Here is a 27,265-nt window from a genome sequence, read left to right as displayed (position 1 = left end):
TTTTTTTTTTTTTTTGAGACAAGGTCTGGCTCCGTAGCCCAGGCTGGAGTGCAGTGGCATTATCTTGGCTCACTGCAATCTTTGCCTTCTAGGCTCCAAGCCAACCTCTCACCTCATCCTCCCAAGTAGTTGGGGCTACAGGCATGCACCACCACAGGGCTTTTTTTAATTGGTAGGTTTGTATTACTGATTCAGTTTGAGAACTTGTTATTTGTCTGTTCAGGTTTTTACTGTCTTCCTAGTACAATCTTGGGAGGTTCTGTGTTTCTAAGAATTTATCCATTTTTTAATTTGTGTGCGAAGAGATGTTTGTAGTGGTCTCTGAGGTTCTTTTGTATTTCTATGAGATTGGTTGTAATGTCACCTTTGTCATTTCTGATTGCAAATAGCTGAGTTTTATTGAAATTGCAAGGCTGGTGTGGTTATATACGTATCTTTAAAAATTCTCCATTAACTGTTTAATGAAATATTACAATATGAAGAGTTTTAACATGGAATAGTAAGACAGAAAATATAGATGAAAGCATGGATTAATTTCCTTGGAGCTCATTTCCACCCTCCTAATTAAAAATAGAGTAGTCTAAAAAAAAATTTGGATTATTTTTTTAAAAGTACCTATGACTTTGAATGTTTGTCTTGAAACTTGATAGATGAGAAATCATAGCAGTCTATGCTCTAACAACTTTTTTTTGGAAATTACATTTTGGGAAAATCTCAGTCTATGATTTCTCATAGATGCCTGATGGCTTTAGATTCATGGAGCTTATGATCACCACTCTACTCCCACCAAGCTTAACTAACTTGAAAACAGTATTACAGCCAGGAGACAAAGGCAATGACAGATATTTGTGAGAATGCACTATTTATGATCAAATAATAAGTAGGAATTTACAGTCAGACTTTTAAAGATCATGCTGATTTCTATTGATATTGAGTCTTAATAACAGAAATTAGTAGCTAATTATAAAGCATAGCTTTAAATTTTAAGTGCATTTATTAAAAATCCAAATTGTCTATACTTGATTCCTCCTCTTGAAACCCCATTTTAATCAGTTTTCTCTCCCCAGTGTTTTGCCAGAACTGCTCTGGGTAAGATCACCAATAACTCCCTGTAGCTATATGTCTAGTTGTCAGTCTTGTTATTAATTAACTTGACTTCTGGTACCATACTCTCCTGGTGGTCCTCCTGCTTCACTGGCTGCCCCTGTCATGCCCTTTGCTGTACTTCCCTGGCCTCTTACTGTTATAGGGTCTCAGACCTTGGTTTTGGACCTCTTTTTTTCCATACTCATTCCGTTGCAATTTTACCTAGTCACTTAGATAAGCTAGATAGCTGCCAAATGAACTCTGTGATGTACATGTGCCAAGGGGGAAGAACACAAATCCCATTCTTCCCCCTAGACGTTCCTTTTCCACAGTATTTTTCATCTTATTTGATAGCATTTCCATTCTCCTAGTTGCTTAACTGCTTTTCTCATACCCTGCATCTTCACCTCAGAAAATCCTAGTGGTTCTACTTTCTGAACATACCTAGAATTAGTGTTAACTCCACTACTACCACCCTAGTCCCAAAACCAACATCTCTTATCTACATATTTACAGAAGTCTTCTAAACTGACCATTCTGCTGTTGCCCTCTCCTTTCTTCCATTTGTTTTCAATTGGAGCAGCCAGAGTGATCTAGATCAGATTATATTACTCTGCTCAAAACTATTCAGAAGCTTTTCATCTTACCTACAGTATAAGCCTAAGTCCTTAAAGTGATCTGTCATTATTTTGTTAATCTTACGAACTCCAACTTTTCCTTGCTCACTCCACTTGAGCCACTGGCTCTTTTGCAAGATAGCTACATGACTCACTCACTCTTCCTATTCAAATCTTTCTGAACCTCAGCTTTCTCACCTATAAGAAGGGGTTTTTAGTTGGTACTTGCCTCATCTGGGTTTTATAAGCTTTAACTTTTGAAACACTTACCCAACTGCCTGGTATTTTAAATTCTTCACTATAACTTTTGTGCCTCAATATTACTCTCAGAGTAATGAGAGTAATGAGAGTAATGAGTATTACTTACATATGTACTGAGAGGATTAAACAAGTTAATATATGTACAGCACTCAGTACAGTGACCAACACCTAGTAAGCACTATATACATGTCGTGTATTATTATGGATATTATCTAGTTTACATGACAGTTTCTTTATGGATTTGAGAAGCTGCATCACAGCTTTTTATACTTAGGGCTTACGTCTGCTTTCAGCAAGAATTTACACATGCAATCTATATTCTTCATAAGAAGCGCGTATGTCAGTCCGCTTCTTAACTATTTATCAGTTTGGCAGCATCCTTTTGGGCCAAGGTTGCAAATCTGAGTCAGTGCTCAGGTCTCCCTGAATAGTAGCTCTGTCTCTAGCCTTCCAGAATCCTGGAGTGCCCACTTGCCCACACAACATCTGCACAAGATTTTGATTGTAGATTGAGCAATGATTTACAAATAATAAATAAAAATCTTATGGCCCTAAGGAGCAATATAATTGAAGTTTATTTATTGTTATTTTTTTCATTCTATTTATTAGTTTCTCTATTGTCCAATCAAATGTCCTTAACGGAGTAAGAGAAATCCTTATTTTTTATACCAGTCTTTCAGTTTTAGTTTCATTACATGCTCTACTGTAGGTGTATCATTCAATTAACTACTCTTTATGTCTGAGAACTTGCAGGTTAGAAGGCAGAGTTGTATGTTCTTGCCAGTTTCATAGTCTCTGAAGAGCTAATAAAGAACAAAACTACAATGACCAGCTGATTTACTCAGTTTTGTTATTCTTCTATAGATATGAGTGGAAAATAAATACTAGTTTATATAAGATGTCATCAGAATATAAAATATAAATACTTCGAGTAATTAAAGGATTCTTTTTAAGTAATTCCAAGATACCTTAACTTAGGAGTCAGTGACAAAAAGATCTAGAAAGTTTATATTTCTGTCATTACTTAATTATACTTCAGCAATATTTGTTTATTACCTCCAGGAAAGTAATTGAATCATTGAAGTTCTACAGCTTAAGAGATATGTCACTTCTCTTCATTGTTTGTTGACCTGATTCTTCATTCTAAATATTGAACATTCTCAGCTACTGAACTTATAGTAAACTTTACTCTCTACTTTCTGTCATTAAGTAGAGGAATTGTTTGATATATTACTTGTTGTTAAGTCTAGACCAGATATACTCTACTACTAATTTTTCTTTTATTATAAAATTTATAGTGTGAGTTACTATAAATAGAGGGGTTGTGGGTATTAACCACATGTAAGAGGGTTATTTTCTGAAGTATAGTTTGTCAGGGGACAGAGTGCTGTACTAGCAGAACATGGGCTTTGTTGATTGTGTGACATTGAGAAACGTGTATTTTCTGAGCTTCAGTCTCTTTATACTTAAAATTAGAGTCACAGTTGTGTGAATTTTAGGCAACAACTAGTTCCTAGTGCCTAGAAAATACTAGTCCCTGTCTCCTCACTACTACTTTCTATTTCTTTACATCTCACCGAGTGGAATGGGTAGCAAATGAAATCCAAAGTAGTTATCGTCATTAGCTATAGAATCGCAAAATCTAAGCCATTCTCCACTATTGATAAGAAATCTTTAGCACTAGAGCAGTGATCTAGCTGCTCATTTTGTATTTTGAAACACAGTAAAGCTTAAGCTGCTTCTGCCAGTTGCAAAAATATAACATCAAAATATGTTTTCATTTCTTCATAATTTTTCTTTATATTTAATAATAAAATGAGTATATTAATCCATTCATGCACTGCTGTACAGAAATACCCGGGGCTAGGTGATTTATAAGGAAAAGAGGTTTAATTGTCTCACGGTTCAGTAGGCTGTAAAGGAAGCATGGCAGCATCTGCTTTTGGGGAGGCCTCAGGGAAATTTAACTCATGGCGGAAGTCAAAGCAAGAGCAAGCATCTTATATGGCAGGTGAGGACTGAGAGAGAGCGGGGAGATGCCACACTTTTAAACAACCAGATTTCAGGATAACTCACTGTCACGAAACCAGCACCAAGGAGGATTTGCCCATGTGATCCAATCACCTCCCACCAGGCTCCACCTCCAACATTAGGAATTACAATTGAATATGATATTTAGGTGGGAACACAGACTCAAACCCTATCAGTGAGTATCTTACATTTTATTATTTTAATAATTTGGACACGTATTTATTGAGCTTTATTACTTATAAAAATATAAGAATAAAATATAACATCATTATACATACATCTTTATAACATCAACATACGTAAAGAAACAACAAAAACTATTTTATTTTACCAATCAAGAATATAAACTGTTGACATAATAAAAATAAAGTAAATGTTAAGAGTTTGATTAGATCCAAAAATCAGAAAATGCTGCCAAGACAATTCACTGGAAATCTCTGTGGACAGTCTCTTTAATGTTTTTGTACATTAGCAGCGTAATTTTCTTGCGCTTTTTTTCCTCCTACACAGGAATGCCCGACAAAGAGCTGAATCCTAAGAAGAAGATTTGGGAGCAGATCCAGCCTGATCTTCACACTAATGATGAGTGTGTGGCTACATACAAAGGAGTTCCCTTTGAGGTGAAAGGGAAGGGAGTGTGTAGGGCTCAAACCATGAGCAACAGTGGTATCAAATAAAATGCCTCCACTACTGAAAGACATTGGAGAAAACCTTAATAGTAATAAAGAAAAATGTATTTGTCACTTGTACCTGAAATATGAGTGGCTCATTCTTGTGTTAGTCTCTCCTAAACTTGACTATTCTTTTACTTGGTATATATTGTTTTCATTGATTGGGGAAACACTACATTTTTACCTAGGTTTTTAATCATTTATAAAGGAGAAAGGAAGTTGCCTATGTTTTGTAATTATTTTTTAGCAAGAATATTGATTAGCAGCTTTCTTCTTTGTATATGTAGATAACTAGATTAATATTTACTTTCTTATTTATGGGCACAGGATGCATGAAATTTCAAGCTCTGAAATTTTTCTTATGTATCTGTATCAAAAATGTCCTCTCCTTTTCAAAAATGACAAGTTACAGACTTATTAACTGATCATATTATAATAGTATTGAAAATGACCAACTGCTCATTCTAAAAGCCAAACATAAAACCTAGGAGACGTGGCATATGAACATTTTTGCTTTGCTGCTAGAATAATTCTGACTAATAATACTTAAAGCAATTTTTTTAAGAAGCTGAAATTTTCTAATATCTTGAAATTTTTCTATTTAGCAAAATTATTAGTATTAAGTTTTGACTAGCTCTAAAGAATAAACACATTGAAAACAGTTGCCACAGTAGTTTCTAATAAATTGATCACAAAAGTAGCAATCTTTTTTTTTATTCTAGCCACTTTATAAAGATGCTTTGGGTACCTAATAAAGGATAATTTATAGCTTATTATCTTTTGAAGAGCATTACAGAGTGATATTTTGCTTTTTCATGTATCATGATACTGTCAGTATATTAAAAGAAATTACAGCCTAAAACTTAACATATACTATATATATATATAAAGGTGTCAAATAGCTATTCTCACTCATTTTACAAATATTGTAATAACAATAAAAATTGAGGAACTGTGAGCCTCCAGGTCATCAGCCTTGAGATGATTACTGATGATTTGGACTTACACACACATGTCAGCAAGATAGAGAGTTGTGGATAGGGGAGGGCTGGTAGCTAACAAGGGTCCTCACAAAGCAATATTAGTGACTTTAACCAAGTTTCAGAGTCTGGGCCTTAGCTTTACAGGTTCAAAAAAAGAAGGGCATCAGTGGAGGCAGAAGTATAGACATTGTTTTAAAAATACACACATGCACACACAAACAAAACATTTTAGCATTACAAAACATTTTAGCATTATAGCTGTCCAAATCCTTCAATAAGAAGGAGAGGCACACACACACATACACACTTTCACACAAAACTCAACAACTATAAAACAACCCTGCATGTCATAAAAGGCAGAATTAAATTTAATTTAAATCCATGGAACTCTGGTAAGCCAGGATATATTATAGTACCATTATCAATGTTTTGAAAGTATGAACAGAGCATCATTAACATCTGTTGGTACCTAAACACAAAATGAATTTCAAAAGTTACTTTGTTCTCAAGATACGTCATTCTTTTGGGAATAAATACTTTTGCTGACACAGTCTTTTGTGAGTTTTTTGCTCTATTTTTTCTCAATTGTATTAAATTTCTTTAAATAATATTTCAATTACCTAGTTGAAATTTTCCCCACTAAATGTTGAAATACTCTAGCCCAGATCATATTATCTAAAGCTTTGTCAGTGAAACCTAAATTGATGATTAAATCGTATATCCAACCTAGAAATAATAAAAACTATTGGTCTTTTGTTAAAGCCTATGATATAACACCATCAGTAACTAATTTATGCTGAAATTTATGATGACTTACTACGAAAGAATACATTGCAAAAATGTCACATTTCTCTTTCTCAAGTACTGTATTATGCCTTACCAAATGATACCATAAGTCCATGCTTCTCTCCATAATTTCCCCAGGTCTTTACCTCATAAAGAGAGAAAGAAGTGGAGAGTTAATGAGTGGTTTTTCAAGTAATATAAAAGCATTAACAAAGTTATCAATTCAGCCCTATTCAGTACTTGTTTTCCCTGAAAACTTAATTCTGTTTTCTTTGTATTGCTGGGATGAGACAAAGAAATAGCATTGTTGGCAAACTGAACATAACACTTCGGCATCTGATGTATTCTGGCTTTTAACCATTTCAATAGTAGGAGGTAGTATTTGGTGGGAGAATCACTTTGAGCCCAAGAGTGGAGAGCAAGATGCAGTGTGCTGTGCTTGTACCACTGCACTCCAATCTAGGCTACAGAGTTGAGACCCTGTCTCAAAAAAAAAAAATCTTAGTTGAGGAGCACATCGCTATTTCTTGTAACTGGGCATTAAAATGGCCTGAGTATACCTCCTCAACTTTTCAGAGAAATGATACGTCCTTTTATAAAAGTATCAGAAGTATATAACATTAGCCATGTATTTCATCTACATAAATGGTGACACAAGTCCTGATTCTAAGTGCTATCCAACAGTATGAAAATTACAACTTTATCACCAAGACGCAAAATGAAAACTAGGAAGGGCAAATTAGTATGCTCAACAGACAGTTGCAAATTGCTATCTTGTGAAGAAAAGCTCTACCCTCCAAAATTTTAGTTAAGGAATAATCATGGCTTCTCTAACAAATGTAAGGGGGATATATTAATAATACATGTCTGCTATCGCAGATTTTATTACAGAATTATTATTAACATAGTTATTGCCTTACAGCTAGTGTTTTCATGTGTTTTATCCACCTCTTAACTCCTTATAAGGTAGATCAGTCAATTTACCCCAAAGACTCAACAGAAAAGTTAAATAAATGCCCATACACAGTTGAAATCTTGTTTAATTTTTTTAAGTTCTTACTGAAAGTTACATTATACTTTCTTAACATGTTTGTTAAATGCTCATGTGGTTTATTTTATTTGAATGAATAGTTTAGCTTTAGGGTAAACGCTAGAGAACATAAAAATAGAGACATAAAAATACCTGTTTGAGTAGTTTATGTAAGATTAGGTTAGCTCCCTTAGTGGAGTATTTAAGAGATTCTAAAGGGAGTGATGAGATTATTAAACACTTTGTTGGAGTTATTCCGAAGAAGTTTTTTTTTCTTCCTTTTTGCTATTCAAGCTTAGAGGAAGAATTAACTTGGCAAAACCAAGCTGCTGGTAGCAATTGCCTTTTTAAAAAGCCGTATGCCATGATTCTTTGAATAGTGCACTGTTATTGAGGGCACTGAATGTGTCATGACAGTCCATTCCAAAAGCCAACATATGATAGAAGTCACTAAGTTCCATAAAGATAGATAATTTAAAACAGGAACATAGGTATACTATGGTACTACTTATATGATAACCCCATTGTGGTACAACTTATATGATAACCCCAAAATTTGCAATAATAATGAAAAAAAAAGGTAGTTGCTGATGGTTAATATGCCTCTGTACTAAATTGAATCATCTTCGGGTACCAACTTGTTGGAATGAGAAAGAGTGACACATTCTTGTGCATTGCACTTTGTATAGTTATGGTTTTTCCTTTGAATAAATCTTGGCAGAGATAACTCATAGGAGTATAATCCCAAAAAAATATTTGGGGGAAGGACCCAGAACAATGAATAATTGTTGGTTTGAAAGTGAGCCATCTGGAATTTCAGAGTGTGAACTAATTATTGTATATTGTATTTTGTCACCCTTATGTATTTGGTTTTTTTTCCTTCCTAACTTCCACCTATCCTAACACACACTATTCCCAATTCTCTAGATGTTTAAATACAAAAATGTGTGTAAGTGTGATTTTATGTCTTCATCAACATCATTTCCTATCTGGCAGGCTGTTGGCCTTAGCAACAGGAGCAGAAACAAGCCTGAGACCCAATAATTGCAAGAAAGAAAAATCCTTTTTAATGAAGCATTAACTACTCGTGCCTTTCCCATTGCTACATAATGCCTACAGAATTGTTCAAATAGCCATTGTTAATGTCATCATTTCCTCAATGGCATTCATGTGATGAGCCTTCATATTGAAGCTACTCTGACAAAGTTTTACATTTGTTTTTGTAAATTCCCTCATTAGAATATCATGCATCCCAGCAGAGAATCACACTCAATATATACATGCGCTTTAGTTTTCAGATTGCATATTTGGCTGATACTTGTTCATTAAAAACCCCTCAAATTTTCACACCTGGGGAATTTGGAAAGAACAGTCCAAGAGTCATCCAAAATCAACACCACAACTATGTTTCTTTTTGAAAAAGATTAATGAAAAATGCAAGCTAAAAGTTACTTTCAGTAAGTTTAGTAAAAGGGAATGATTTCAGTACAAATAACTTTTTTCTAAAACTTACAGTTTTCCTACAAAAGGATAACATTTTTGTCTTAACATAGCACATACATTGAAAATAAAAACTTTTCAGATACTTATGAAAAGAGACTTGTTTTGAAAACAAAAGTTTGAGTGAGTATCTGGGAAATAGCAATGCCATGTAAAAACATTAGCTTTATGTAAGAGAAGTACACTATATCTGAAAATCAGTAGAACAGAAAATCTAAGAAAATTTTTAATGAAAAAATATAAACATAGCTTTAAAAAAAAGTGAAAATGCTAATTGAGGTGATGTATCTAGAACAACCCTGGCAAAAGTCAGAGCTTATTAAATTTCAGGGGTAATCACTAATGACCCCAGATTGTATGCACTAATGAGATTCTAACACTAGCTGCACAAAAACATCAGGTACACTATGTTTCAATCCTCTAAAATATTCAAAGCACTTTCAAATTAAACTTTAGAAGAGATGTTTGGTGTGTGGATGAGAACAGCATACAGATTAGGCATCTGGAGGGACATGAGAAAAGATTGCAGGTAATAGACTCTAATAGGAAACGTGGCGGGGCACCAAAGATGAACTTGCTGGACATTATTTTACTTCAACGTAATCCCGAAGTAATCCTAGTTTCATGGTTCTTTATATGTGTAGGGGCAGAAAGGTGTGACACCTTTCATTACCCGTCTTAAGAGTCAAGGCTGACACTCCTGTAACAAAAGACAAGAGAAATGCATAACAAATGTATTTAATCAAAGTTTTACATGATACCGGAGCCCTCAGAAATGAAGACTGAAAGACTCAGAAATAACTGTTTACTTTATGCCTAGGATTGCTGAAGAATGGACAGCCATATAGAAATGTAATTGAATAAAAGAGAAAGTGTTAACTGTAATAGACTGACAGGGGAAACCCAGCAAGGCCATCCAGATTCTTGGCCTCTGTAGCATGCCTTCCCCCTGAGTATGGGGCAGGACCCATCTGGAATGAAGGTCATCGAGGGGGAAGGGAGAGAGTGAACTTTTAAGTTTCATGGCTTGTTTTCAGGATGAGGGATTCTGATTTCTGTGATTTTGTTCAAAGGGGAAAGAGGGGTGGAAGATAGGAGAGATATGAGGGCAGAAGGACAGAAAGACCTTGCTTCTGAAGCTCTTCCAGTCTCCTTCAGTTCAAAGTACTCAGCATGCCAATGTGTCGTATTTGGAATATGGTGTTTTGAGCCCCTAATAGTTGCAAGTTGTAATTATTTCCAGAACAGATGAGTTTATTCAATGATATTCATTGGATATGAATGAATGATCACATGCGCTGTCATCCAGAAAAAGCTAAACAAATGAGCCTCAAATGGAGAACAGCAGCAAGATATTCACGTCAGTATCTTAACATTCAAATGATTCAACAACCCCATTACCAACTAACAAAATATTTCCCTACACCCACTATGCTGATTCTTATGAAGAGTTACGATTGCTATTGTGTAATGATATATGGAAGAGTATGTCTAGAATTTAATGCCTCATGGATATTACGCTAGAATTCAGAGTATATTAGGAAGACACACTAACCAGAAAGATGAGAGAAGATGAAGAGGAAAGAAAACAGTGGTAAGAAATGGACTTGCTACTGTCTATATATTGAATTAAAAGAGATAATGAATGATAAACTACCAGGGGATATGCAATGTAAGTTGTAAGAAAGGACTCTTGAAACAACAGGGGCGACCTGCAAGGAGGAGTCTTGAATTAAATCATTAACTATCTGAGCACAGTCTAATAATATGGGGAAAGAAAAAGCATTCCAAAGTCCACTTCTCTGCAGAGGATGGGAGAAAGAGAACTAGGGATGAAATGGAAGTATTATAGGAATCTTATTTTTATAGTGGGAAATTCTTGGTTAGGGAAATAGTTCTTACTGGGTCATCAGGTAATAGTAGAGAAATATGTACATGATTGTGAATTCAGGGACAAGAAAATAATCCTTAATGGGTGAATTAGAGTAGAATTTCCAAATTATCAAAGGGAAATACTGAATTAACAGCAACATTATCAAGGTAGCAAAACTAAGGAAAAGAAAAAATACAATAAATACACTGATATATAATAAATAATAAACATAATGTAAGATGAAGAAATATTCTGTGTGCTTATAAAGGAAGATTTAATATCATGGATGTCATTTGCCATAAACACACACACAAACCCCAGAATAATTTTTTTTAATTAGAAAAACCCTAAAAACATACATGAATGACTGAGTGTAACCAGAAAATATTTTGAAGAAAGAAAACAAATTTGACCTCGCAGATATCAAGGAATGATACAAAATTATTATATTAGATCACTCTGGTATTGAGAACAATATAAATAAAATAGATGATGGAATAGAATGAAGAATCCACAATAGATCCAGAAATTGATCCAGGATATACGTTTCAATCTCTTTAGCTACTTGCCTACCATTTAAGTAGTAAAAGGAATAATTAATAAATAGAATAAACACAACTGGTTACTCATCTGACAGGAAATAAAACTAAAACCCCAGCTATATCATGTACACAGAAATATATGAAAAAATTCACAAATTTAGTTTGGCAAAACTTACCATACAAAGTTAAAGGATAAATAATAGATTTGAAAAAAACAATTGTTACCCAGAGGACCCACAGAGGTTTAATATCTATAACACACATAGAACTCTTCAATTTGCCAAGCAAAAAGTAATCTAATGAAAAAAAATGACAAAAGAACAAAGAATGTGAAGAGTCAATTCATAAATCACTAAATCTAAATTATCAAAATGCTTACATAAAAATGTTCCAATTGCATAAAAACATTCCATTTGGGAAACACAAATTAAGATTAACAGTGGGCTGTGGTTTTACATTTATTCAACTGGTGTTAACAATAGGTGTTCAAGATGATAAGACCTACAGATGGAGGGAAAAAGGAAAGAGTACTCACGTTGTTGGAAATCAAGTTTATCACAACATTTTTGCAAAGAATTTGTTAAGATGTATTAAATGTATATATGGTTTGACCCAGAAATCTCACTTTTGGGAATATAATTTACAGAAAAATAGTCGCTATTAATTAAAAATAAATGTACAAGAATAGTTGCTGGAGCATTGCTTTGGGTGACAGGAAACTGGAATGCTCATCAGTAGAGGAGCAGTTGCATAATTGTTACATAAACACTGTGAAATGTTTTGCAGCCTTCAAAAAGTATGAATTTGGGCTATATTTCAGATTTGGAAAAATTTAAATGAGGTAGGGTTGAGATAGCCAAGTAAAAAGGGCTTGGGGAGAATCTCTGGCCCGGGCACTGGAGAAGGAGGTGGAGCCTCGGGAATTTCCTGTTGTTTGCAGCGGGGAGGAGCCTGGCTTCTCCTGTTCCAGGGTGGTAACCTGGAATTCAATTGGTGAGAGGGGGGCCTGTTAACAGGAACCCCTCTCACTTTACTGAGTTTTTTTTTTTCTTTTTCACTCAATACATTCTGTTTTTCCCACCATTCTATATGTGCGTGAGCCTGATCTTTCTTGGTCGTTTGACAAGAACCCAGTTTTTAGCTGAAATAAGGAGAAAGTCCTACAACAGTGTTAAAGTGAAATAAAAATATATTATGAAGAGTATAATACGAAACCTTTTTTAAAGTTGTAAAGACCTATATATTTTTATGTGTTTATACATGCTGTGTGGGGATGACTATCTGGACATGAAGAAAAATAGAAACAGTGGACACCAGGCTTTTGGTTGGCAGTTATCTGTAATGAGCAGATTTGCACAAAGAAGAGGAGAGATGTAAAGGCAAAGCAAAAAAAAAAAAAAAATTACATAAGACTAAAGTGTGTAATATTACCACATTTAAGCATTTATGTGAGAATGGATGTGAGTGTGTATACACACATGCATTCACAGTAGGAACCCCTTATTCAGAGGGGATATGCTCCAAGGCCCTAATGGTTGCCAGAAGCCAAGGAAAGTACTGAGCCCTTACACACACTGTTTTCCTATATGTACATTCCCATGATAAAGTTTAATTTGTAAATTAGACACAGTAGGAGATTGACAACAATAACAATAAATTAGAACAATTATAACAATCTACTGTAATAAAAGTTATGTGAATGTGGTATCTCTCTCAAGATACCTTATTGTATGCATTATTTTCAGATTGCAATTGACCACAGGTACCTGAAACCACAGAAAGTGAAATCACAGATAAGGGGGAAGTTATTGTATATGCAAATATAATAATAACTGTTAAATAATTCAGGAAAGAACATCACAGAAATCCCCTTTGACTATTATAATCATCAACATCAGGCCAGCCTCACAGAGCTTAAATCCTTGATGTTTTGCACAATGTATATATTCTGAAACGAACTAGTATTTGTGTTCTAGAAAAGTTAACTGACAACACATAAATGAAGAATATGAAGAACTTAACACCTGAATCCTCTTTTTCCATTCTCCTTTTCTCCACCAGTCACTGTGGTTTCAACTTCTGAACATCAAGTCTCTTTCTCTGTCCCAAGCCCCACCAACCCATGGAGTAGTGTCAGTTCTCACTTCACTTCCAAACTCTGCCCCATTGTTGAGTCTCCCACTTCTCAGTCCAGAGCCCACAACATAGGAGAAAGAGGTCATGCAAAGAAATAAAGTAAGATGTTGTTTTAAGTTGGGATCTGTATTATGCTTTCCTATAAAAACATTTTATAATCTAGCACAAATTCAAAAATGTGTACAGGAGTTCACATAATATTGTGCATTAAAGTAAGCTTTCGAAGACTAATTTGGGAGAATAATCCTGTTTCTAATGGAAAATCCAAATCCAGTATATTGTACACCAAAAAAAAAAAACCTTATAAATTAGCTTATAAGAACAAGCTGTTTACAAATTGGAAACTGTCTTTGTGAAAGAATTTTATAAATTATGAAGTTCATATACAAATATTTATGAAAGTGATCTGATTTTTGACTTGCTGGTGGACTTTGCTCTTATGACTGATTAGAATTATTTTCCTTCAATTTTCACTGCTACCATTGAGGCCATCCTGAAGCTCTCCACTAAACCAAAGTGGCCAACCTTCAAAGGTAGAAGGTCTTTAGTCAAGGCTTTATTCATAGTCAATTATCACAATTGTTATACTCATTTTTACTAAAGGGTTTGCTCTCAGTTGTTACCAAATGTTTCCAAACTGAAATAGAAACCACAGGGTACAAGGAAGTGGAAAAGAAAATTAACATGTTTTAAGCAACTACCATGTGCCAGGAAGTTTAATCATCGCAATAACTATGAGTAGGTATTCCAAAGAAGGAAACAGACTCTGACAAGTTTAAACAATTTTTCTTTTTTTGCATTAAGTAAGCAGTGGAGCTAGTTCCCTTTTAATGGATAACAACTAATTATTTTTAACTTTTATTTAAATACAGCATATTTAAGTAGTTTCTAAATCACAAGTGTTTGTTGTTGCATTTTCACAAAGTGAACACATCCTGTGAAACTGGGCTCCAAATCAAGAGAACAGAACACGACCAGAATCTCAGAAGCCACACCAAGTGTAACCTTTCACTCACAATCCCCTCCCCAAAGTTAACCACTCTCCTGATTTCCAGCACTCCTACCATCAGAGTAGTTTAGAATGCATTTGTTTTACTGTTTGTGAGCTTTCTACACATGGAATCATAGAGTATATACTCTTTTATGTCTGGCTTATTTTTCAACATTATGCTTGGGAAATTAATTGGTATTGTTGAGCTTGCTTATTCTAATTACTTATTCTAATATCCTACTGTGGTAACTACTACAATTTACTTACCCATTCTACTATTAACAGACATTTGAATAGTCTGTACGTTTAGTTTTTGAATAGTAGTTCCATGAACATTATTGTACATACATGTCTTCTAGTACATAAATGTACACATTTATGTTGGATATATACTTAGGAGTATAATTGCTCTGTTATGGGATTCGCATTAGATATCTTGAATCATTGATGTTCTTTTTAACTTCTAGTTTCCCAAAGTGATTATACCAATGTACACTCTCACCAGCAGCATATCGGAATACTTATGGTCCATATTCATGTCAACAAAGGCAGCTTTTGAAACTAGGTTTCTGACTCCAATACCCAATGCTCCTTTCCTTTCATCTAAATTTTATTTAAAGGTAAGAACTTGATAACCATTCTGTTTTATAAATTCCATGATTCTTTCTAAGATTTTCATTCTTTGTTCATTGAGTGATTTTCCTTTTTTATAATGGAAAATATATTTGTGCTGAATAGAATTTAGCAGTGTTATAAGGGTATCAGAGGCCTCATGTAAATATTTATCTTCATTAAGCCCAGCCTCTTCTATTTTCTCTGCATGGGTAAAAAGAATGGCTGTGTAATTCATCCAAGCATGTCCAAGAAGTTCCTGAAAGAGAGAAGAAGTTAAATAACTATTGAACTTGAACTATGTTTTTCAAAAATGAGCAAAGGATTTATTATAGCCCAATATAGATAGCCAGCAGATCCATATTATTATGTTTCTGAAAGCTAATATACAAAGTAGGAAATGAAAACAGGGCTAAATATTGTTAGTAAATGAAGGGAAAGGGCTTAACTTTCTGAAAAAGGCTTTAATTCTCTGTTTTATTTTACTATAACAAATGACATATACACAACCTCAAAACTGCATATTATCAATGCTGCATAGATTTACAACATTCAGTAATCATTATATTTGTCTGACTACCTGACTCCATTAAAGCCACTGAATTTAAGTCAGAGGACCTTGGTCAAGGGAATTCTTTTATCTTTTATTTTTTTGTAGAATATGTTATCATTATCACTAAAAGCATCTATAAAGATATGAAATTACATAATCAGTTTACAATCTATTGATTGTAATCAGGCGACATGTAATGGAAAAGCTAAGATACAAATGCATTTGGTGATTTGGCTGAACGATGAAATATTATTACTGTGATTCTCATCTTCCTGACTTCACATGCTTCGAATGGAACACAATTTATCTGATGACTTCCTCTAACGTGTCTGAAAAACACTGAAGACTGGCCTTCCTCTGTTTAGTAATATGTGGAAGTTGGTTGTGTAATAAATTATTGTTTGATTAGTGAAAATAAGCTGATATAAAGCAGAAGTAATGGCATGTGACAAATTGTTCATGTAATATAAAAGGCATCTAGAAATAACCCTTGAACGTTTTTGGATATTTCCAAAGCTATATGAAATCAGAACAATATGACAACAAGACAACATTCCCTCCATTCCAAACACTCCTATTACCAAAGTATTTCCAAAACTACTACCAGTTTATAGCAGGAAAAATACAAAATGCCTAGGAATAAATGTAATAGGAAACATCCAGGACTTCTAATAATCAGAAGAAAGAAAAAAGGGAGAAAAACTAACATTTAGTGTTAGATATTATGCTAAGTACTTTACATGCTTTACCTCTTTTGAAGCATAATGTGATTCTTTGTGTGGGAAACTATTATAATCTCCATTATGATTCTGGCAAACTGACATATAAAGACTGAGTTATATGTATAAGTACAAACTCTGGTTTTAAAAAATTCTTGAAAATATTGGAAGTCTGGGAAATCATTTTCAATGTACATAACAAATACAGGATTAGCATTTATAATATTGAAAAATTGAAAAGAAAAAGGAAGAAGGACATAAGAAAGAAAACAGAAAAGGTACAAAAGAGAAAGGAAGGAAGGCAGGCAAGAAGGCGAGAAAACTGGAGGAAGGAAGGAAGGAATCTGGATATGTAAATCTAACATGATGGGGCAAACCGTTTAAAATTAGAAACATCACAATCATGGTTACCGATTACAACTGATGCAGTCTGGCTTTTATCAGAGTCATTTCTTTATACATCCATTTTCACAACTTGATAGTGAACTCTTTGAAGGCAAGGTTCATGTCTTTCTATATCAATGAAAGCTTTTTGCACATTGTAAACTCTCAGTAAACATCTGTTAAATTAATTTGGAATTTAGGCCCTCATCATCTCAAATAGAAGGCTTCGGGTTCTATTCATTTCTTTTGAGGGTTTGGTTTTGAAGTATAACTAATCTTTGTAATACAATATTGTGCTTTCTTGTAAAGCTTCCCTCCTTTTTTTCTTTTTGCAGTTTATTATCATGAATTTGCCTGTAGTCTTCACTTTCTGTTTTCTATTCAGAGGGACTCTTTCAAGGAATAGATCGAAAATTTTTCTTCATATCTGTTCAAAATTTGTCTACACACACCATAGAATAACTGCATATTTCTACTTCTCCTAAAAATACCCTGCTTCTAGAAAATCTGAATTAAAGTTTCAAGATCAGTATATTAGGGAATAATTATTATAATAGAAAGATTCTAAGCTTTAAAAAATAATTTTTTAAAGAAGTACTTTAATTGGCATATTTGTATGTGCCTTAAAACATAAATCTCTTAGCAATACTTCAGCCAAACTTTTTTTTTTTTTTTTTTTTTTTTTTTTGAGACGGAGTTTCGCTCTCGTTACCCAGGCTGGAGTGCAATGGCGCGATCTCGGCTCACCGCAACCTCCGCCTCCTGGGTTCAGGCAATTCTCCTGCCTCAGCTTCCTGAGTAGCTGGGATTACAGGCACGCGCCACCATGCCCAGCTAATTTTTTTTTTTTTGTATTAGTAGAGACGGGGTTTCACAATGTTGACCAGGATGGTCTCGATCTCTTGACCTCGTGATCCACCCGCCTCGGCCTCCCAAAGTGCTGGGATTACAGGCTTGAGCCACCGCGCCCGGCCAAACTTTTAAAGAATATAACTCTTGTGTAAATCTAAGTATCCATATAATGTCAACATCCCCTTTTGGCTAATGGTAACGTAGCAAAATTAGCAGACCTCTGTAGAGTTTGACATATATTCAGTATATTGTAACAGGTCTCTGCTCGGGGAGAGTCACAGAATTGCAAAGTAAATGAACAATGATGTTATGAATTGAATTGCATCCTCCTCCAAATTCATGTGTTGAAATTCTGATCCCCAGTTCTTCCAGATGTGACCGTATTTGGAAATAAGGTCGTTGCAGATACAATTTGTTAAGCTAAGGTAGTTAGGGTGAGTTACCATCTAGTATGATTGATGACCTTATAAAAAAGGGAAATTTAGACAAAGACCAAGTCCCAGGATAGTACCATGCGTACATGAAGATAGCCATCTACAAGCCAAGGAAAGAAGCCTGGAACAGATCCTTCCCTCACAGTCCTCAGAAGGATCCAATCCTGACGACACCTCGATTTTAGCCTTCTAGCCTCCAGAACTGAAAGACAGTAAATACCTGCTGTATATGCCACTCAGATCGTGGTACTTTGTTACAGCAGCCCCAGCAAACTAATGCAAATGGCTAACAAATTAACAAAGTCCTAAGTATATGTGATCTGGGCTCTGGAATACAGTGATCCCCGGAGCATTTGCATCAGTATCACTTGGGGGGCTTTCAAAAAATGCAGCAGAACTATTAGGGCTGAAGCCTGCCTGTAATTCTAATTTTATAAAGCACTTCGGATGATTTATTCCTTCTGCAAATATTTACTGAGGGTCTACTTTGTTCTAGGCATGTTCTACATGGTAGGGGCAGGTGTGGAATAAGACAGACATATTTTCTATTTACATTTAGTGGAGATTTTTGTGTACTAAATTAACTTAGGAAGGGAGACAGACAGGAAAGAAATAATTTTGAATTTGTTTCAATTGCAAGTGTGATAGAAATTATGTTTGTACTATGGAGGTGAGCATTTTGCCCATTTTTGGGTGGTGGTAGGAAGTAGGGGTAAAAGGGAAAGATCAGATAAAGTGCCTTACATGTAATGATGCAGTGACCAGATTCTTAAAAAATACATAGGAATTAACAAGGTAATTAATGTAATCAGCATGATTGAGATTGTACAGCAATCTCAATGCTGTACTGATCTTTGAACACTCTTATCTATGTAGGTTTATCAAATTTAGAGCCAGACCTGATATTCACCAAGTATGCTATGGATATGGTCATACTGATTGCCAAATATCAAAATGTTTTTATGCAAATTATTAAATAGCTACTGCTCTTAATTTCTCGAGGGTCATCCTAAACCTACCCTTAGATATGCATCGGCTGATGTGTGGATCATTCTTATTACTAAATATTTTCAAGCCCCAGTGGCTTAATGGATAAAGTATTGGCTTCCTTAAATATTTTTTGAAATATAGTATTACTACAATAAAAGTACATGCTAAATAAACTATTTGGCACAAATAGTCCTTTCTTGAGTTATATATCATAACACAGAAGTATTTTCTTTCCAGGTTAGTACATAATGAAGTAAATAGTTTAACTTTCATAGTATTCCTTTTGTTCCTGGTTTTCTGTATTGTAACATTAACATGTTCCCTTTTTGTTTCCACCAGACGTTTGCCATGCTTTAAACCGCAATCTCATTCAGAGAAAACGAGTTAAAGCACCTAAGGATAATAGATTTATAAACTCCATGCCACTTAAAGGTCCATGTGTTCAGCCACTGGGAAGTTTTTACATGTTTATAATTACTTATGAAAGGATCCTCATATCTTAAACTGTGAGAGAAATTGCACTTTTGAATAACTGCCAAAACCAGAAGAGAGTGGTTGATTTAGCTTAAAATCTTTAGATCAGTTTTGGCCAGAAAATAGTTGAATATTTGAAAGTAGTGTTGCTTGGTGAGTGGTCATCATGTTAGTGGCCAAACATGTTCTCTATGGACCCAGAGGAAGCATGCTTACAGCTGATTGATACCTTACATAAAAATCCAAAAGCAAGATAAGTTAATGTAAGTTATCTGGTGTTAATAATTTAAATGTAGTACTAAGCTAGATGAAAATTTTACAATCAGTCATGAATTGTTTGGTTTCTGAGTGCTAATGGGTATGAGTCCATTTATTCCTTTTGGGACAAATAGTTAGAATATAAACTTTGTTATCCAGGAATTATGTTCATTTTCCCAGGACCTCACCAGCCCTGCCCCATTTGTTTGTGGTTGATGAAATCATAGCATCTGGACGTTTTAGGGGGAAACTAAAAAAAAAAAAGAGAGAGCAAACTACTGAGAAAAAAATTATCATGGAACAGGAGGACAATGAGGACCATTTTCATTTTTTATACTCTATGCTATTCCCTTACTCTCGCCCCACTTAAAAACATTACATTTTCCTTTTCAGAGAGCCAAAGCTGAATGATAATTTCTCGTTTGGTCAGATCCAGCAAATATTCAACCTCAGAGATCATCTGTATAAACTGCATCTTTTTACAGATGAGGGTATTCAGGCCTTATGGTGTTAAACGACTTGGCCAACGTCACATGGCTGATTATTGGAGGCTTGGACCTGGAACAAAGGTCCCTTGTCTTTCCCACTAAATTGGGGCTTCTCAGCTTAACTATTCTAAGCCAGTGAAGCTTTTCCCAGCTTTTTTTCTAAATTAATAAAAAAGTTACTTCTTATAGTTATAAAGCAGGGCCATGTAAAGTTGATTTTACTCTTATTTTCTTTGGAAGTCTACCAGGATAAACCTAAAAAACACTATTTACTAATTTTAGGATAAGACAAATACTAACAATAAAATAATAATGGCCAGAGCTATATGCTGTGCACTTGCCACGTGCCTGTGCCTAAGCTATATCCTTTACTGTTAATAGGGCACTGATCCCACAAGTAACCCAATGAAGTAGACACTACTGTCTTTCTCAATTTACCAATGAAGTTTAAAGAAGTTACATGCCTGAGATCTATGATATCTTGCCCATATCTAATAGTTCATTTGAATGAGTACTCATTCACAATCTTGGTAGTGATCATAATAATAAAAACAACAACAATACTAGTAATACTTCCCTATTTTCTGTGACCTCCTGTAAGCAGGGACAATGCTGAGCATGTTGCATTTATTAAATATAATGCTCAGAACTCTTTAACACATGTCAAATTATCCCCATATTACAAGGAAGGAATTGATACCAACAAAGTTTTAGTAACATTTATATTCATACACCTATTAAGTAATTAGGCTTGTTTTTTAACTAAGTTCTGACAACTAAGCCTATAATCTTAATTTAGTATTTTCAGGCTCTGAATTGGCTTTTCTGAGCTTTTTGTAAACATATTTGTCGCAACATCAACAGTTCAGTTGTTGGTTATGAAATAAAAGTACATACTTGAAACTTGCTTGTACACAGTATTAGTACATAATACAAAATAGTCGGGGAAATGGACCTTAGGCAATACCTAGGCCTAATTCCTAGCGCAGCTTGGCTGCATGCTAGCTGTCTCCTTGGCTGCATGCTAGCTGTCTCCTTGAGGCGACTATATTATATCTCCCGGATTCATTATCTGTGGGTTTGTAAACATTCAAATGAGATTCCAGATAACATTCAAATAAATTATTCCTTTTATTTCTCGATTTTGAGGACATGACTCACTGGTATTTCCATTATTTTACTGTAAATTAATAAAAGCCTAACAAAAATAAAGAAAAAGGGATCAAAATGTTTCCATAGTCACAGCCAGCAGCATATAACCCCTCTGCAAAATATTAGAGTACAAATTGGGAAAGATATTTAAAGAGACAACAGGGAAGCACAGGAAAGAAGAAGCTACTTCTCTGACACTGGCGTGGTAGACTCTTTCCACAGCACTAGTCAGTGCCCCTGAAAAGGGGTAAAAGAAAGAAGGCAGACACTCTATTCTCCATGTTGCATCAGCCAGGAAGAAAAAGAAATCCAGAGTGTGCCTGAGACCTGAGGACATAACAGCTTCTTGCTCCTTCCTAACAGCTGCTAGTCCTATTGAATATTCAGACACTCTGCAGCTGCTCCCAATCTGTGAGCACATACAGATGGCTGCCACCAGTATCTGAGGCAGCTTCAGGAAGATCGTAAATAGTCAGCCTGTGCTTAAGTGACCATCAACCAAAGACTGTAGCAGAACCTCAGAATAGCTCTGCAGTGCTCCCAGGGGTCATAGGCCACTCAAGATTATTAAACCTTGGCTGCTGATTTTCTTGGGAGACAGAAGTTATTTATTCCGGAAAGAAATATTCAGGATCTGACTTTGTCCTAGTTCATCTCCTCTCTGCCTCCAATTCCTAAATTGCACACTGATTTGGAAGGCAGCTGTAAGAGAAAACTATATGCCAAATACTGTTTTAAAAGACCAAAGACATGTATGAATTGCTCACATGTATAAAGAAAGCCTCACGGATGACATTATTGTCCTATATACTAAAAGTAGTGAAATCTGTTTTCAAAATGTATGTCATTTAAAATAACCTTTTGGGCTCAGCATAGGTTCATAATAGGAAAAAATATTGAGACATATGGAGAGAGTCAGGGTAGCTTTTGAGAAATGGTTGTTTATGCGTTTACTGAATTTACTGAATTACATCCATCTATAGCCTCAGCTAAATGTTTACTTAATAATAGCTTTAAATGAATTTTTTTAAAACTATACAAAGATTATACTGATGTCATGGATGCCAGCTTCTCAGCACTTGATTTCTACCAGCAACACTGTTTGAAATACAGGCTTTCATAATTTGGAGGAGGTTTGTGGGCTTCCTTAGATCCCATATTGTTTCTTAATTGCAATCATCTTCTATTCTTCATTACTTTTGTATAGCACGCCCTTGGATTTTCAGGAGTTGCATGATGAGGATGTTTTTTATCCTCTTGTCACCCTGATTTTTCCGCTAGTTTCTTGTGATTATACATATGGCTTTTTTTTTTCATTTTTAGAAACATGCACAGTTACTGAAAAACAATGTGTGTATCTGTCATTTAGAAGTATCTTTTCCAGTTAAAGGAAAAAAAAACCTTCATGAAAACAAAGTAACTATCTTTCTGGGCTGTAACAGGGTCTATGTCAATATGAGTTGAGACTGGAGGCTTGGACCTGGAACAAAAGAAGAGTAGCATTTATTCAAGTTCTTCTGGAACAGAAAAGATCTGTTCACCATTCTGCATAAATTTAACTGTGGAGCTTCTAGTAGACCTGGCGTCTCTGAACTCAGTGACTCATTGAGGCTCCTGAGTAATACTAGTGAAGTCCAGCAGTTAAATTTAGGTTGACTCAGACTAAAGAATCAAGAGATTGAATAGAACAGAGCAGCTCAATGAATAGTTTCCAGGAATTGTTAGTACTAGTCCACACAGGGCTTGCTCAAACACATCACACACACACACACACACACACACACACACTCTCCCACCATCTCCTAGCCGTGGTCATGTCCAGGCCTCGTATCCAGCTCCTCTCCTGGAGACTGGCTGAGTAAGCCTCTAACTTAGTGACCTATAATGAATGAACAAACAAACAAATAGGAATAGACCACTAGGGAAAGGTGGCATGTGTTATTTATGCTCAACCTGAGCTCCCTGTGGTCTTCTTATGGCTAGAATGGAGCAGTCACTTATGCTATAGCTGATAAGGCAAGGCAAGAATCAGAAGTTCTGAGTTGTTTTCCTATAAACAATGCGTAACTCTCCCTTGAATCCTCACCATGACTTCAGTCTGATGAAGCCCCCCTCATACATTAGACTATCTTGGCACTTAATGCATTGTCTTATTCTGGTTTATCTAATTTTCCCCTTCTAGACTGTAAACTTTTTAAAGGAAGGGCTCATGTCTTGTTTACCAGTCATTAGGCACTGTGCAGTGGCTCAATAGAGTATTCGATGACCAGGTCTGTGAATGAGCACCCATTTCTTGGTGAACTCTAAGAAGTTGTCCCTTTAATGCTAAATGGATGCAAGTCAGCATTGAAGTTCAGTGGTTCTAAGACCTGACTGTTTTTGAGAAATACATGAAAAGTTATTAAAATACAGATATGCAGACTCCACTCTTGAGATTCTGTTTCAGAAGGTTTTGGATCAATCTTCTTTAGGAAACAGCCCAGTTGATTCTGATGCAGACAGTTTAGGGACCACATTTTACAAACTTATTTGCGTTTTTGGTTCTAGGGGTTTGAGGCTTGGTTAGCCTCTGAAGTTTTTATATCTCATTTTGTTTTTCTACAAACCATTTGTAAAATGACTTGATTGGGTTCCTCTAAAGGAAGTCATAAAAAGGACTTGGGAAAACCAAATAATTTTTACTGACTATTCTTAGGTGACCAACACTTGGTTGTTTTAATTATTATTTTTACCAGTTCATAGTTCTTTCCTATTAGGATAATGTCCTCCAAGAGGTAATAATGGCATTAGTGTAATTGCATCTTTGTATTACCTGGATCATCTGGACTGGGTAAGTTACTTCCTTCCCACAGAAAGGCACGTCTGCTCTCTGAACCAGGAGTGCGAGGTTGAGACCCTTTTGCCCGAAGTGATGTGCCAGAGCCTCTTTGACTTCCCGTTTGACATGCTCATTGCTCAGCCTGCTGTGTGGATAACCCGGAGTGTCCAACACCTGGACTTGCAGGACTACCTCTCGCCCCGCTCGACGCATGAAGCCGTGGAGGTGACAACTGCGGCCCAGGCTACAACATGTGGTCACAGAACATGGAGCAAAGATGCTGTGAAAGTCTGTGCTTCCCAGCAGAACGTTTCCAGCAGAACTTTTTCCACTCTGAGTCATGCCAAAGAGGGCCAAGTTGATGATCATCTTGTTGGGGTCTGTCATGGCTGTGGGAAAACAAAGGCATAGAATACAAAATCAGGCTTCTACATTCTCCCAACGTAAGGTTTCTTACCTGGCCTGGAGCACTCCAAGTACGATTTTAGATTTGTTTCCCTTTCATTTGTAGTGACTAAAGCATGGAGGAGGAGTGCTCCACTAAAATGGAGATGCCACAGTGACAGAAGGGAATGTGGACATAATATCACCAGTTTACAGTGAGAAAGGAGAGAGAAGTTAAATACAGATAAGAAAGGGTTTAAGAAACAGTAATTGCAGAAAATGAGGGAAAAAATCCCAAATTACATGAAGATCATATAAACCATGTTTAGGAGGAATATGTTAACTCATCAATGTGGTGGGTGAGTTGGTTTAGGAAAAGCTGTTGAAGTTCCTGAGCTCAGGGACAAAGCTAGCAGTAGTATTTAAAAGTTATTCATATTGGAAAAGTAAGAATAAGACAGTGGAAGAAACAGCCCTTCTTGCATTTTTAACAACATCCCCCATCTTCCCACTTCTCGACCCACCGCCTGAATACACAAGTGTCATCTGCAGAAAAAATCATCTTTCTATTTCCTGAATGCTTCTTTCCTATGAAATATGAATAATGTTAAATAAGACTTCTGTTTCTATTTACCCTTTTTTTTTTTTTTTTAACAATTTGGGAACAACTGGTGAAAATAAAAACCACTTGCAATTTCTGTTATAAAATAATTAATAAACCATCTCTATGGCCATTAGTGTAACGTGTTGGCTCTTTCATAAAGAAAGTAAAGCCTAACATATTGGGCAGCTCAGTTAGAAGGGAGGGGAATCTTGGGAGAGTCTATTCCATGTACAATACTTGTACAGTGGCCGATCTTTTGTGCACAGCATAAGCCCCCTATGGCATTTTAAAGTCATCAATTATTTTCACTACATTTATAAGCAGAGTTACTGGCCAATTGCTAAAACTGCCCAAGCTGCTGATTCAGAAATAAAGACATTTTAATATTTCATATTTATTATTTTTGCTTATGTCTCGTACACAGTTTTAAGTACCACAGGTCCTTCTTGTCCTTTAATGCTCCTCACTCCATTATACCCACACCCTAATGTGAAGACCTTGAGGGAGCTTCATATTTCCACAAAAAGACACTCAGTTGTGGGGTCCCTCCAGTTCACACCAGTTCTCCCAGCTCATTCAGTGGTGTCAACTGCACTGAGATTCAGTTTCTTTTTATGCCTAAATCAGGGGTGTAATACTTTTAGAAAATTAATTATGCAATCCCAATCCATTTGCTGTATTTCACTTACCTTTTCCAGTCTTGAAAATGCTTTCTCCACAGACGTCTCTCGCCCTGGCACGGTTGTTCTTTCATATGAACTTTCACCTCCTGATAGTGTTATTGTACCACTCTGGGACTGACACCGTATGTATTTTATTTAGTTAATCTATTACCAGACATCCTCTTTATAAGTGATGAGTTGTCTTCCCCTAATCAGCACTGACTTTTTTATGTCACCTGACATACTTGTAATTTTAATAGGTACTGAAACATTCTATTTTGAGGATTAAATTTTTTTATTTAGTGCATTTTTTATAGGTAACAACTTATTTATAGCATAAAGAAATTCAAGATGGGTATTAAACAGAAATCAGACATTCTATAGCAATGATTACAATTTTTTCATGATCTACAATTAGATCATGACTTCACATCAGTATTTAGACCATAATACTGTTTAAATTTTTAAGACAACTCTTTTTGCTACTTTCATATAATTAAAGTGTATTATTTTATCCTAATTTATGAAATCACTGGGATGATTATATCAGCACATGTAGCTTTCATATTAATTAATGATAGTATATTTAGGAAAGGAGTAAAATTAACTATAACTTGAAGTCAAATACAGTTTTTCTTAAAAACTTGGGTTTTATTTTCTTATTGAAAACTCAAATTTTATGTTTTCTACTTCTTAGTATATTACCATACTAATCCAAAATATTTTCTTGGTGCTTTAAGATATAGCAACTGTAGCATAGTTATATTCTGATTCATCTTCTCTTGAATTTTTCAAAAAGTCTATGGAATTTGTATTTCTGAGTGAAGGAAACTTGGAGACATCTGGAATACCTTATGACTTCATGGGCAGAGAGTTAAAAAGTCTTCTTCCTGTGTGGCTCTGACAAGGAAAACATGAACTGGCGTCCTTCATCTGATAAGCACACTGGGTTTCTTGAATGAAGTGGAGAGAATCTCCCCCAGGTGGCAGTAGCAGCCTGTTTCCTAAGAAGTGATTTTGAGCCGGATTTATTTTAATTTTCTGCCTTAAACTGTAAACGGACATTCTTCAACTATCTACCTAAACACATATTAATTGTGTGGGGGATTTTTTTTGAAGAAGAACAAAGCCAAACTTTCTTTCCTATGTTTTGTATAGAACACAGCAAGCATAAGCTGTTAGCTTTCCAACAACCCCCAATTCAAAGTTACAGTTTAAATCATTTGGTGAATATAATAGCTGACTGTTCAAAAAATAAAGTTCAGAATTCATGAGTATTATTATAAGTTCCAGTAAGACTGAACATTTTTTTGATAATTTTTCATAAGTCGAATGCAGGTTTTAGATTTGAGTCAATTTAGAGGTCTTATAGCA

General features: G+C 35.3%; 2 protein-coding genes across 3 annotated transcripts in view; one reads left to right on the top strand and one right to left on the bottom strand.

Annotated features, from left to right (window-relative positions):
• The window catches only part of AIMP1 (aminoacyl tRNA synthetase complex interacting multifunctional protein 1), a 33,360-nt gene extending 27,161 nt beyond the window's left edge, over positions 1-6,199 (top strand). For both annotated transcript variants that reach the window (XM_064384034.1, XM_064384033.1), the window contains one exon: positions 4,506-6,199. In XM_064384034.1, the coding sequence (XP_064240104.1) occupies positions 4,506-4,672 (167 nt within the window). In that variant the 3' untranslated portion in view covers positions 4,673-6,199. The remainder of the gene's footprint in view (positions 1-4,505) is intronic.
• Positions 6,200-14,341: 8,142 nt separating this feature from the next.
• On the bottom strand, positions 14,342-25,985 carry GIMD1 (GIMAP family P-loop NTPase domain containing 1). Its single transcript, XM_012436482.2, has 3 exons — positions 25,919-25,985; positions 24,236-24,630; positions 14,342-15,378 (listed from the first exon to the last, which is right to left on the bottom strand). The coding sequence occupies exons 2-3, from the start codon at positions 24,626-24,628 to the stop codon at positions 15,118-15,120; spliced, it is 654 nt and encodes a 217-aa protein (XP_012291905.2). The 5' UTR covers positions 24,629-24,630; positions 25,919-25,985; the 3' UTR covers positions 14,342-15,117.
• Positions 25,986-27,265: the final 1,280 nt, after the last annotated feature.

Source organism: Aotus nancymaae, unplaced genomic scaffold, assembly GCF_030222135.1.
Source record: "Aotus nancymaae isolate 86718 unplaced genomic scaffold, 86718_ANA_hifiasm-v0.15.2.pri h1tg000033l, whole genome shotgun sequence".
Classification (NCBI taxonomy): domain Eukaryota; kingdom Metazoa; phylum Chordata; class Mammalia; order Primates; family Aotidae; genus Aotus; species Aotus nancymaae.
The sequence above is the reverse complement of the archived record's forward strand: the minus strand, read 5'-3'. Positions and strand labels throughout refer to the sequence as shown.

Bases quoted from the DNA above. Each gene is read 5' to 3' on its own strand.
- GIMD1 (XM_012436482.2), bottom strand. From the start codon at position 24,628: ATGACAGACCCCAACAAGATGATCATCAACTTGGCCCTCTTTGGCATG. The intron at 15,379-24,235 runs GTAATACAAAGA...TCTCTCTTTCAG, and splicing joins ACCCAGTCCAGATGATCCAG to GAACTTCTTGGACATGCTTG.